The sequence below is a fragment of the Mycteria americana genome, chromosome 3 (genome assembly GCF_035582795.1).
Source record: "Mycteria americana isolate JAX WOST 10 ecotype Jacksonville Zoo and Gardens chromosome 3, USCA_MyAme_1.0, whole genome shotgun sequence".
In the NCBI taxonomy this organism is placed as follows: domain Eukaryota; kingdom Metazoa; phylum Chordata; class Aves; order Ciconiiformes; family Ciconiidae; genus Mycteria; species Mycteria americana.
Window position 1 is genome coordinate 23,789,481 of NC_134367.1, and position 14,028 is coordinate 23,803,508.

At 39.7% G+C, this 14,028-nt stretch overlaps 1 protein-coding gene across 3 annotated transcripts in view; it reads left to right on the forward strand.

The window, feature by feature from the left end:
* The window catches only part of ARHGEF10 (Rho guanine nucleotide exchange factor 10), a 117,367-nt gene that overhangs the window by 63,992 nt on the left and 39,347 nt on the right, over nt 1-14,028 (forward strand). For all 3 annotated transcript variants that reach the window (XM_075498038.1, XM_075498036.1, XM_075498039.1), the window contains one exon: nt 13,358-13,473. In XM_075498038.1, the coding sequence (XP_075354153.1) occupies nt 13,358-13,473 (116 nt within the window). The remainder of the gene's footprint in view (nt 1-13,357; nt 13,474-14,028) is intronic.

The following is a 14,028-nucleotide window of genomic DNA, read 5'->3' on the forward strand; positions in this document are numbered from 1 at the left end:
GGTAATATGCAACTGCTGAAAGGTTGAAAGGTTTTATGAGCACGTATAAATCAGGGGCATTCTAAGGTGGAAAGCAAGGGCTGTGTGAACTTGGTTTTCACTTGGCTAAATCTTTGCAGTTTTCTACCCAGTTCTGCTTTGCATACCAGTCTTTTGTCTCTGAATTCTGGAGGAGAACATATTTAGGGGTTGTTAAGTTCACGTCTTTTTTTTTTTTTTAAGCCCTTTGTCTTTTGGCAGGAGAAACTGTGTGGCCTGATGGTGTGTGGGGGAAAGCAGGAAAATTTTCCTAGGGTGTATTCTGCTATGCTGCTCCTGTCCTTGATGTGCTTTTGCCTTATTCCTGTTGTTCTCCCCTAGCACCAAAAGTAGACTATGAGTTCTTTTAGTTATGAACATGGAGAAGGATTGGAGTCTCTGCTGTTTGGCAGAGTCCTTTATGTGTATGGTTCTAATAGTGTTTCCTAGTGGAGTGCCATTGTAACTTGTTTGCTTCCTGTAACGATACTTAAAGCAGAAAACATTTCACATTCTCAGTCTTCAGAAAAAAATAGCACGTTTATCAGATCGCATTTCTTTGAGCAAATCAGGCAAAGTCCTGTTTCATGTATTGGAGTTACTCTTGCTTGAAAGTCTGTGAGTATGAGTCGCTGGCATCCAAACTGGACGGTTCCTGTGGAAGTATTTATCTTAATTCTGTGTGCCAAGGAGGCCTGATGCGTTAATATTCTTCTCTAGAAACATTTGCAGAAAATGCAAGATAAAGTTCTTCCCTAGTAAATCCACATACTGTTTCTGGTAGGCTATCGCTGTTCTCCTCTCCTTCCCAACTGGTCCATGTGCAGAAGCACAGATACATTCATAGTACTGAAAAGTTGAATTAATACAGGAAAAGAGGAATATTTTTGACATGAACAGGAAGTTGCATATTCTTGGTTTTGATTTACTTGTGTTGCATAATGGAGTTCAGTAAGAGGTATTTGAAGCATGTTTTAGGTGGTTATGGGCACATTTGACTTGTTTTTATGGTAAGATATGAAAACTACTATAATGGTAGATGAGGTTGCTAAATGGAAGAAACAAGAACTGTGATTCAAGACCTGAAAAGAACTCAGCAAAAGTATTATGTAATATGGGGATGACCCTAGGTTATAAATGGTTGAAAAGCTCAAAAGGAGACACTTTCCTTAATTACATGTCTTCCTTATGTAATGTTAACTAGTGAATTTTGTTCTTCCACATGATTGTGTTGATACATGCATTGATTTCACCTCCTCTGTTTGTGTACTACTGAAAGTAATGGATTCAATGTTCACATCTGGGGTACTGGTTTGGTTTTCCTTTCTTTTTCTCTTTTGTTTTTTTCCAAGACAGCTATAGGTAACCTGTTTATTATGAACCTGGAGAAAGGAACATCAAGTTTACGGACTCCTGAATTTTAGTATTTGCTCTGTCGCAGGTTTGCTTGTATGTTCATGGGTGAGTCTTGTTACTTCTGTACCTCAGTTTCCCCACGTATAAAATATGCAGTGCTCTGGGTGGGAACCCTAAACAGTCAAAGGACCTCAGACATCTAATGTGTCGAAAGGGAGTGTAATGGAGGCCACAGATCACTTAAACATGCCCACAGGTCAACTGGTATCTTTGATAATCATGTTGTCTCATAGAGGAATTGAAAGAGTAATCAGTGACTATTCAAGTACTAAGTTATTGCTAACTATTTTTTTGGTGAATTTTCTGTCTTTATTTGTTATTTTAGATGCTGTAAACATCTAAAGCAATGAAACCTGTTTGTTCTGATGTTATCTTTTTTGCTAATATATGCTGCTTCATCCTGAATGATCTTTAGTAGTTGAAGGGATTTATCTGCTGGCTATTTCCTTGGTTTTTGGTTTACTGGAGATTATTTTTTTTTCATTGGCTTTTGACAAAGTTTACTGCATAGCTATATCCTAGTGAACGATACTCATTCAATCAAAAAGGATGAGAAGTTGGATTGAATTTATGGAAAGAGGGCACCAAGAAAGTTAAATGTTACCTGTATGCTTCTGGTAAAAAAGGGGATGGGTGAGATGGGACAGACTTTTTAGCAGGGCCTGTTGCGATAGGACAAGGGGTAATGGTTTTAAACTAAAAGAGGGTAGATTCAGACTAGATATAAGGAAGAAATTTTTTACAATGAGTGTGGTGAAACACTGGAACAGGTTGCCCAGAGAGGTGGTAGATGCCCCATCCCTGGAAGCATTCAAGGTTATTGTACGGGGCTCTGAGCAACCTGATCTAGTTCCAGATGTCCCTGCTCATTGCACGGGGGTTGGACTAGATGACCTGTAAAGGTCCTTTCCAACCCAAACCATTCTGTGATTCTAGGGGTGAAAAGCAATGAATACAACTTGTTTTTTAATATGTCATATTAATATGACATTTTTTGGGAAGCATATTTAAAATATAAATATATAGTCAAAGGCAAATTTGTAACTTCTAATCAAAATGTACTTTATTCCTCTCTAGAAGAATAAGAAGTTGACCTTCACTTGCAGTTCATCCATCTATACATAAAATCACTGAAAATACAGTATTTCACTGCCCTTTGAAGGGGAATATAGGAGCAAAAGTCAAATACACTGGCCAGAGTTTCAGTTTCTCAGACTCCTGGCACATGTTGTTATGAGTTTGCGGCACTTTCTGCACACTGTTCATGGGTCATGAAATGCGGTTTCTGTGCAGAGACGAATGCCTGTTTGGTGCCGCAGTGACGGTGACCGCCTGAGTTGTCTGTTCTCTGGTTCCCAAGAATAAAAAGGGTGGGCTGTAAAAGTTTTTTCACAGCAATTCTATTTAAGAAGACCAGACTACAGAGACTGTGAAGAAGCAAAGGGAGAGAGCTAAGCATCCTGCCATTTCTGTGTGGGAAACCAGTGCCTGTCAGCAGTGTTCTGCTGCTGATCATGTTGATTAGGAGCCATACACAGCAGAGCCTATTACTTAAGCAAAGAACCATTTCATTTGAGCCATATGGCTAAAGGCTGAAAGAGAAAATGAGCAAGACCCATCTGTACTATATATCATGTAGTGATGAGCGTAGGACATAACAGTAAAATGAAAAAACAGGTTAGCACGTTTACGTCTATGGCTGCGTTGTAGTGTTATTTTTTGTTTCACAGGTTTACAGTTCATAACTGACATCAAACTTCAGCACTGCTAAACCATGGCTTGGCTTCTTTCCTGGTCAGACTTCCAGGGATACATTTGTGCTCCCTTTCCACTCGCCTGTGGTTTGGATCTCTGTGGGGTTTGTTTGTTGTCAAATGTAGTAGTGATGACACTGAAGTGCAGGCATGATTCCTCTCTTCCAAGTTTCCTTCTGCTTGATGCAGTCACTTTGTGTAGGTCTCTGAGTGTTGCCAGGGAAACAGGTAGGGGTGTTTGATGGGCTGCAGTGTGCACTTGTGTTTCTGTCAACATCTCGCTCAGTGGAAGGACAGCTCTTCTCAAAAACAGAAATAGTGCTGCTGTGATAGCCATTGCTATTAAAGCTGGTTTTTTGCTGGTTTGTCTAGTGAGAAATACAGAATTGGGGAAGGAAGAAGAAAGTCAGCTTTGTCATCACTTTAAGGCTGGACAATAGTAATACAATGTCCAGAATAAACAAGACTAAATATTTAAAGTGGCATATCAACTCTAGCATTGATGATAAGGTTTTAAAAAGGATGACATGGCATGAGTTGCTAGGTGAACTAACTTTAATCTCTGTGAAATATGTACAGAGTAATAATGCAAATCTTTATTTTAAAACTATTGAAAATAGTACTGTACACTAAAGGAGATGTAATATGTTCATAAATGTAAACTATCATGGATAATATGTGAATAAAAGACCCCAGATTATAAATAAATCTAATTCCAAACAGCCTGTTCAGCTGAGCAAACTGGGTGACATGAAATAGTTCACTTGTTAAGCAGATATGTGTTTCTAGCTGGTGGATTAGGCATAGAATAAATTAGGTATCACATGTTTGTCTCACCCACTTAGGATGAGATTCTTCTCTTTGCCTTTCGTATTCTTTATAGTGGTTATAGGGCTTGACGTTCACCTCCTATAAACCTTTTTCTGTGTTGCCAGGGGTCTCATCCACATCTTGACATGGAGTAGAAAAATGAGTAGAAACCTAGCTATAAGAAAGTAAGTATGAAAGAGGGAGGTAAGCTCCTCGCAGTATGATTTCCAAATGAGTTCTTACAGATAGTCTGGTGGGAACTCCAGTGTAAACCTCTGGCAGCTTGGCCAGTTTACAATCACCTGCAGACCTGTCTTGAGATCCCTGCAGTACTTTGATAATTTAAACACCTTCACACGTGTACTTTCAGTGCCTGTTTATGTCAGTGTTTATCTTCTCGCATCCAGTTCCTCTCTTGCTCTTCATGACTATGCAGGCGCATCTGAGAGGTTCTGTGCAGGGCAGGGTCTTCCAGGTCCATGCTGCCCTCAGCCTTGCCCTTTGGGACCTGTGAGAGGAAAGGGCCATGACACCTCTTTTCTTTGACTCTAAAGTCTCTCTGCTTCCAGGATTTTCCTTCCTCGTAGGAACAGAGCCAGGAGTTTCTCTGATCTGTACCTGCAGTCAGTATGTAGTCCAGGAAGACACCTGACCGTTGTCCCAGCTAGCGTGATGTTGAGGAGCCGGGCTGTGGGGTCCACACTTGGCAGCGTATTGGGGCTCCGGTGTTTCTCCCTCCTGTTCCCTACCGCTTTTGCTTCCTTCCTCATCTCTGGCACAGCACAGCTGCTTCTGTCACAGGGAAAATATTTATGGCATTTTATCTCTGAAATTGCCTGCACGGTCAGGATTAGCTGGAGTTTAATATAATCCTGAAGCCATGCTCTCAATGTATGAGCTACTTCTCACCCTCTCAAGAGGCTTTGCATTTCCTTGGTGTTCTTGCATAATTTTACTCACAAATGGTATAGCACTATGAATTTAATACGTTACGCAGTATTTGCAGTTGCAAGTTGTTGATTTTATCTTCACATTGCTCAAGCCGTGTGAATAAGCAGTTTTGTGGTTGGACTTTAGTTTTTGTGCAACTTGTTTCTTTGGTGTTCAGATCTGATGCAATGACCATATAGTGAGACAGATCTCAGCATTCATGTAATTACGAGTTGAGAGCAAGGTATTAACAGCTGACAGGGAGGTGAAGCATGTTAAAAATACTGTGTCAGAGTTGAGACTTGGGAGGTTTGTTTCCCAGCTCTGCTCCGTGCGTACTGGGTGGCATGTGGTACTCGATTCTTTGTCTGTGATTAGGACTTGCAGAACTCCCCTGTCTTGCATGGCAGTGAGAATAAATGCATTAAAGAGTTTTAGAGGCTCAGATTATCAGATTCAATAATTAAGCTCCTAAGGATTACCTTTAGGTGCTTACGTGATTACAATATGATTAGATGTAATAATGTCATTTCATGTTTATGATAATGCTCTTCATGGTGGTTGATGATGATGATATGTCCTGACTGTATTGGTAATTATGCTTGATTACCCCATGTCTGAATTTAATAGTTTGTGTTCTCATAATCTCAGGGGTTTATTGCTTATCACTTAATGCTATGTACTGTTTGTGCTGCTGCTTTCTGCAGTAGGTTATTAAGCCTAATTTAGGGTTATGCTGTAAAGCTACGTGTGAGTAGCTCCTCGGCTTTTCGTTGATGGCTGCCAACTAAGCTCCTGTTTTCTGACATCATTCCTGACTTCCCATTTGCTTCAGTTTCCAAACCTGGAGACTGATACCACTCCAAATATTTGTGTAGTTTGGACCTGGGAGTATGTTGTAATCTCAGGTGAGCTACAGTTGAGCTATGGTGGGTCACATTTTTCGGGAGCATGCAACTGTGGAGATCATGAGTTGGATTTGGCATGAAAGACCAAACAAGGGTAAGGCAGAAAATCTGCTTTTCTCTTATGAACTTTAAATTGACCTGTGGGCTTTTTTAGGTCTTAAACCAGGATTTTGGATTCACAAGACTACTCTTTTTTTTTTTTTTAATTTTATTTTACTGACATTCCAGTTGGCTGTTAAAATGCTCTTGTAAAGGAAAAACGAGAAAACATAACCCACCCACATGCTTCTCTGAGGTGTCTATGGAAACAGGAGCAGCATGAGCGAGCAAGTGGAAAGATACAAATAGGAGGAGGGTGGTGCTGGGGGAGCTGTCGAGGGCTTTGCTTACATAACACGATGTCCAGGGAGCTTGTAGTTCAGCATCTAAAAGTAAAATCTCATCTGCTTTGTCACTGGCTTTAACACTCATAAAGAATTTCCAGGCAGAAGGTATCAGAGGTACGGAGGTGCTTCCCTTGTGTATAGCTGGGGCTTGGATTTGTCAAGTTCTGTGCAAGAGAAGGTTTCGGCACAGCAGGGGATCCTCATCACCAGCCTTCCAGCGAAAGCTAGGTGTTCTGGTACAAAGGGTTTTGGAAAGGGAAAGGGAGTAATACTTAACAATGGACATCAGTATCAACTGCTAAATTAATTACAATGTTCCTGGTATTCCCAATATTCATAATCTTTTTTCAGCTCTGTTTATCCATTGCTGAAATAGATCACTTGTATATGAAAAGGTCATGTAAAGGGGTCTCCTTTTCTACTTGCACTGAGAAAATTATTTCCACTAGACCTCCTTAGGGAGAATGTTTTTCCTCTGTTCGACAAGATCTCTTCCCCAGAGCAGCTGTAAGGTGTTTGTCCTCTGTGTGTTGCATGCCAGTGTACCTGTAGTAGCAGCATCCAGTACCAAGTGTAGGGGAAGAATTCCTCAATTGCAGTAATTGCATCTTGGGCCTTACTAATGGTTTCTGGTTTTCCTTCTTGAAATTAATTCTCTAGATCTTCAGAGAACAGGGAACTATTTTACTTAACAGTCTCCATTCTTATGCGCCCTAAAGGTGGGCATCTTAAACTGAGCAGTGGGATGCTGTCAGCCTATTGTTACTTGATGAAAAAAATCAGTGAAACATTTCCAGGACAATCAAAGTCATATTTAAAACAAAACAATTGAACAGTTCTGACTGCACTTAAGTAGTTTTAAATATATTACTGCTACATCATCATAGTTTAACCTAAACATGTTAACGATCTCATGAAATCTGTCCAGTTTATTATGAACTGATCAAGAATTCATCTGGTATCATGATGCTTTGCTTTCCACAACACTGTACAAGCTTCTCAGGTTTAAATGTAGACTTAAATGTTGTGGAAGGGGCCTATTTTTTTATTATGTGTTCTGAGTGCATAATTCTATACAAGTATCGGTTTGTTATGCCTTCCTCAGACACAGCAACTTACCTCCCACATATATAACTTCTCCCCCCATCCCAGGTGATTTTTATGCTCAAGATGAGGATTGAATCTTTTTGAGATCTCTTCCCTTCATAACAGTTGACGTTTCAGTATGCTGCCTGGATGCACACAGATGGCTCAGTGGGAGGAAGCAATACAAATGCACTCAGCCTCAAAGACCAGATTGCAAATGGCAAGTCAAATTTAGGATCTACCAGCCTTTCAGAGGAGTCTTATCTGGCATGTTCTCCAAGCGTATCATTAATTTCGTGTTACCTCTCAGTAACGCTGGAACTATAGTCAGGAAAACAGCCTTTCTCAGTTTTGGTTGTGGTTTTCACACGTGAGCATTCGTGAGCTTCCATTTCGTGTAACACCTAGTCTGACTTCAGGACTCTGTGTCTCTCAGAAGCAAAGTAATCTTTCTAAGGACCTTGAATTGTTATGACGCGTCGGTTCTCACTTCATGTCAATATGCTTTTTTCAAAGCAATTTATATTGATGTATTGTGGTTTTGAACCATGTGGGGAAAAGGTCACTACTATAATCATACTCAAGACAGATCTTGTCAAGATCAGTTACTTTGCAGTAAAAGAGATACCCAGGAGTGTATCTATTAACAGTCTTTGGCTTGAACATGATATACAATACAGGAATGTTTGCAAGAATAGTTGCAATATTGAGAGTATACTGAATGAGGCTTTTCTTTTATTTGCATGCCATTTGGATTTATGTGATACTATTACTTGAAAAAAATCCTCCTAACTGGGAATAAATGGGAGTTTAGTATGGGAAGGGACTACCTGAGCCATTATGTTTGCTTACTCAGGAAGAGATGTTTAATTTACGGCTGACTGCATCTACTCTAGGCATTGCAACACTTTCTTTTTTCCCCTTTAGTAGCATAAATCTGTGATAAATTAGTAACTCACAAGTGAGAATCAGAACACACAGCAAAAGCTAGTGGAAAATGTGTAAAAGTAACAAATCGCCATGGTAAATAAATGTGTCCCTTAGTAATTCTTTGAAAGGAAGAATAGGGCGTGATCAGTTCAGGATTATAATATCCAATATGTTTGCGGTGCCCACGAGAATTGAAAATTTAGAGGAACCGGATAGACAGCGATCCCAAGGGAGCGGCTGCTCTGCCAGTGCCCATTAAAGCAGCTGCTGCTGTGCTGGCCGTGCAGGGAAAGAGCTGCAGCTGCTGGCTGTGCTCCCTAGCAAACACGCACTTCTCTTGCATGTGTGTATTTACGCACAACCTTCCAAATCCTAATTTTGCTTGAGCCAAGTTAAACTGACTTTAACCACACCCAGGGAGTTTCCTGCAGGCTTTGAAAATGCCTGAATGTAAATGGGCTAAAATTGCTTCTGTTTCAATTGTAAGAATTACTTCAGACCAGGCAAAACTGGTGAATATAAAGCTGCAGTGCTGAGAGTAACACGGGGAAACGAACAGGTAAAGTAAGTGTTTAGTATTATCCTCAAATATATCTCGGCCGAGGAGCAATTGTTATAAAAAGCAGAATCTTCCCACCCCAATTTTACATAGCAGCAAAAATCAATTTAAACTTTAACCTCCTTTCCTCCTTCTAAAGCAAGTGGCAGTTTTCTTTTTTTAACCTTGAATATACTTCATAATAATGCTGAGCAAGGAATTAGGTATTTTGCATGAGTTACTGGTTGTTGGCAGTAAACTTGCCTGTTGCAGGGAGGTGCGAATTCCTCTGGTAAAATCTTAGCAACAAAGGAGTTGATGGGGAAAAAAAATTCCTGCTAACTTACATGTGGCCAAGATTTCACCCTTGATCTGTAGGTGGAATGCAAAAAACGTTGCCTCCGAAGCCACATACGTGGTTATCGGTTACAGCACGCTGCCTTCTCTCCCGCCCGGGCACGCCATCTTCTGTAACACATAGGATGTGCAGAGCTGGGGAGAACCTTCTCTAAACTCGTGGAGGGTTTTTTTCACATTGGAAAAATAAGTTGTTTTGGAGCTTGATAATTAGCAAGCGTGACTTAGAAATGGGAAGGAAATGGCTTTATCATTTGTGAAATATTTCAAAGTACAAAAAGAAACCAACCACGTATCTGCTTTGGAGTGAAGCCAAGAGTTTTTCAGTGCTTTCTGTGGAAAAAAGAAAGAGTGAACACCCACCTCAAAATAGCCAGCGATCGAATGGTCAGGCGACATGTGTGGGCTGAAGCAGCCAGTCTGGCTGTGAACTGAGAAACGCATCTGATGAACAGACTAGTGTTCCCCCCCATCTCCTTCACCCAGGAAAAACCCTCTGCCAGACAGTTCTCAGCTGGATCAACTGGCAGTCAACATTTTGTTAACCACCAAGAAGCTAATCCTATTTTAAAAGACATTGTGAGTAACCCTTATAGGACCCAGTTCAGAGATGAAGTTGCTATAACTTGTAACTCGTTATCCAGACACAAACCAAGTGGTCAGTTCCCAGAGAGCTCTCTTCTGATGAGTGCATCATTGCTGATCTCTGAAGCCCAGTTATTTTTCTGTGTTGCATCTTGTGCCCATTAAGGACCTCCATGAAAGAATGATATTAGCTGTGGCTATTGATCTAGTCCTTGATTGACTAAGAAGAAATTTTAATAACTTGGCCGTTTCTCTTTTCTAGAACATCAGAGGATGGAAGCAGGGTCTCTTTAATTATTTATTGATTTGCTTTTTGGCTTCCTTTCCTGTGCTAAGAATGTGGTCTTTAATGAATGAGCCTAAAATGACTTGTTTGTTTTTTCTGTGTGACAGAATTTCAGATACCAGGTTAGTTTATTTGCTTTGACACTCCTATTGCATCCTTTTTATCTTGACTTATTAAAAGCTTATAAAATATGCATGGAGCAGACAAAATAGACTCAGGTGACAATTACTGAATGAAATTCCAAGATTTATGCCTTATTCCCAAGGCTGGAACAAGGATATTTGTAAGAGCATTTGAAGCTTCAGGAAGAGGACTGTAGAGGACGGCTCTTTTCAGGCACGGTGTGGATGTATATATTGCACAGGGCAAGTCCATCTGTGTACGTAGTTAAAGCTTTCTTTATTGGCCTCGATTGAAGACTATGGCATAAAGTCCTGCAGCATCTGAGAGTTGCCTGAATGCTTGCTGTTACATGTTGCAGGTTAGTGTCCATTCTCTGACCTGCTTTCAGTAATCAAATAAAATGTCTGGTAACTATCTTTATGAAGCTGCAAAGGGTGATCCTGGCTTTTAAAACTTAAAAATAATGTAATTCACTTGAGTGAAAATATCCATCCTATACAAGGGAATCCTCACAAACTTTCAGCTTTTCACAGCCTGATAGTTGTAAATTTTCTCTTGGTTCAAACCTACAAGGATAAATTTCAGAAATATTTGTAGTATGTTTTTCAGTGCAGCAGTTTGGTTTGTTTAGTAGTGGAGTTTATAAATGACAGGGAAGTGAATGGACTTCTGCCAAATACTCAACTAAACTGCCAATTACTTCTAATCAGTCTAAATTTTGTTTTGTAGAAGTTATCTTTTTGTTACAGAAACTGGGGGCAAGAATGATTTCATGTGTGTTCTTTACCATGCCAAACACATTGACTTTTGGCTAGATTTCACCAGACTTCTGTTAACACTGACCCACCTTTCTTTGCGAGTAGCCCCATCGAAATCAACAAGTTGATGTGTGTAGGAACTAGCAATTCTGGTGCTTAACAAATTACAATTATTGTAGACATTAGTAAGGAAAAAGGTGTAAGCCAGCAGAAGAGGGATGCAAGGAGAGAAGTGCTTACAACTTTCAGATGTTGATTTTTTCAATCAACATCAAGTACTTGGATTGAAGAGAGTGAAAATGCAGCTTAATGAACGTATGTAGTCTGCAGTTCCAGAGAAGGGTTTAATTTTTTTAAACAAATCTGCAAACATACTCTACTGACCATAATCTAAAAACTTCCTCCTAGGTCTACTTTGCGGTCATTTCTTTTCAATGTGTACAGTAAACGTAACGATCTTTTACTATGGACTGATTTGTTTTTTAAGGGTAAGAAAGGCTAGATTGTTCTTTTAATTAACATTCAGAACAGGCAAAGAAGGGTGGATGAAAGTTGCATCTATTCTCTGGCTGGGTAAATAGTAGTAAGTGCAGTCATTCCCATGTTTAGTGCTCAAGGGCAGTACACAGAAATCCTTTATTGATTCAATTTACCAGAAGATTTAAAGGCAAGAGAATAATTTGAAATTTTATGGGAATGTGTAATATCTCAGGTTTATGTTGCATTTTCCTGCAGTGAAATAGAGAATACAGAGGTAAAGTAACCCCTAAGATTTTCCTTGAGCCTTGAAATTTTATTCTCTTCAGGGTTTAAGGAAGACTCCTAGCTTGATATAGTGAATTGCATTAAAGAAAAACATCCAGTGATGGCCTTGATCTGTATGATGCCTCCAAATAGGAAAATGTCTTTAGAAAATACAGTCATTTTGATACATAACTGAGAATATACTAATGATTTAAGAAGAGTTGTCTCGTGCCTATTTATTTTTCATATTTATTCTGGCTTACGCTATATTGATAGCTTTGTGTTTGGTTTGTTGCGTTTTGGCTTATACACTGGTCCCTGTAGCAGGCTTAGGGAACAGAGGTGGTAGCAGTGCCTTGGCTGGCAGCTGTGCTGTGTCCGGCACCCATCTGCCCTGGCAGCCGGAGCAGGTGGCATGGCTCGCGTCCGTGCTCCTGGTCTGGCTGCAGAGCGGGTAGCCAGCATTATATTTAGATCATGTTCTTGCCAACACAGGGTTGAAATCCTTCTGCTCCGGGGGAGTTTGCTGCCCGCAGACTAGCTTCCAAAATTGTGGTAAGGGTGAAGGATCCGTAGTTTGGATACGACACTGCGTGAGCTAAATAATCTGCAGGGGTTTCCTGGAAAGATAATCCAGCCTGGTTCCTGTCGTTCAGCCAAAGGGAAACATGCTGACTCTGTATGAGTCAGGGTGGGGTTTTTTAGGGGAGAGGGAGAGTATTTTTTCCACAAGAATTACATAGCCATGCCGCTCCTAACATCATGTCTGGGAGTCAGAGTGTATTAGCAGGGTTCTGCAAGCTTTGTGCATTTAAATAGACAGCTTATCCTACTAATCAGAATACTTTTCTGAGTTAGTGTTAACTTATAACTTGTTGATGGTTAGGGCAAAATATTTCTGCTGCTGTTAGGATTTGTTGCTGATCTCAGTGCAGATCCTTTTTTCACTTAACCATGATTGCAATAAAATTTCAAGTGGTTCAGTGAAATTGCAGACTCATGTTAGAGTTAGGATGTGGATATATGATCCAGAACTGTCTTGTGATCTATTAAACAAATTTTGAGTTTTAAACCACCATAGTGAAGGCTACAAATAAATTTTTTTTCTTCATCACGTGACCAAAAGCAACATTCAGGAAGGATGTAACTAAGGTGTAACAGCAAGTTTGCTGCTTTGTGCTAAGCAAATCTTCCTGTCAGCGAGAGATTTTGGGGCCAGTGAAGCTTCGCTATTTGTCACAGCTCTAGTACGTGCTTCTTAAAACTACACATAATGCTCTCCGTCATACTAGATGAAGAAACTTGAATCTTAATTGTAACTACAAAAGGCAATGAGAAGGTGAGCTAAAAGGAAATGCCTATGGTAACGCCTGTACAAGCAAAGCTAATGTGTGATAACATACTACTACCTATAATTTCCCAGGTTGCATTTCACAATTATCTCTCTGCTGGGACGTTAAAAGCACCTGGAACAGTAAAGTGAAATATTGATGATACATGTATAAATAAACCACTCTGATTTTCAGAAGTAATGAAGACCCTAGCTGCACATCGGTGCATTAGTTGTTTTTACAACCTAGAGAGAGTGTCACCAATTTTGATAAGCTTAATTTTCATAGTGTTAAGAAATAGAGATATGTGTTAATATTATCTTTGTCATGCTTTCCTCCTTCAACTGACAATTACATCTTTTTATTATATATAACCTTATGTTTTTATTCATTTTAGACAAGCTCTATATGGGACCAGGGCAACTGTACCATGATCTGCAGAACCTTTTACATGACTTGAATGTAGTTGGTCAAATTAGTCAATTAATAGGCAGCCTTAAAGGAAACTATCAGGTAATAAATAAAGCTGGATTTATTTTTCAAATATGTTCCTGTTGCAAAGTAGCATAATTGTCTCTCCCTAGTATCTGTGCAAGACATTCTTTAGTTCTCTCTGTAAAGAGTGTAATAATTTTTACCTCCTGTAATTCATTTACTGTTAACTGTTTAGCGTTGTAAGTAGATTACAGCTGTCTTTCTAATCTTGTTTTCCTTTATTGTTTTTAAGCGTAGGTGGATACTACAAGTGTCTGCATTTGCTCAGTAGCTGATAAGCTTATATGGAAACAGAATTGCATTTTGATCTTAAGAATTGGATTATTGCAGTTAGACAAGGTAGTAGGCGGATGGCTGTTTGGAGGAAGTTCTTGATGCCCATCCGAGCTCATAATCCTGGCTTTCGGGGGGAGCTGTGCTTAAAAACGAGTGCAAATCACAAAAATATAAAAGGATTTTCAGAGGAATTTTGAAAGTAATTTGCTTTGGCTTTGTTCACGTCCCTGTTATTTAGCTTATATTCTGGCAAACAGATATAGTAGTTCAATACCGAATTTCAGAATGAGTTCTCCA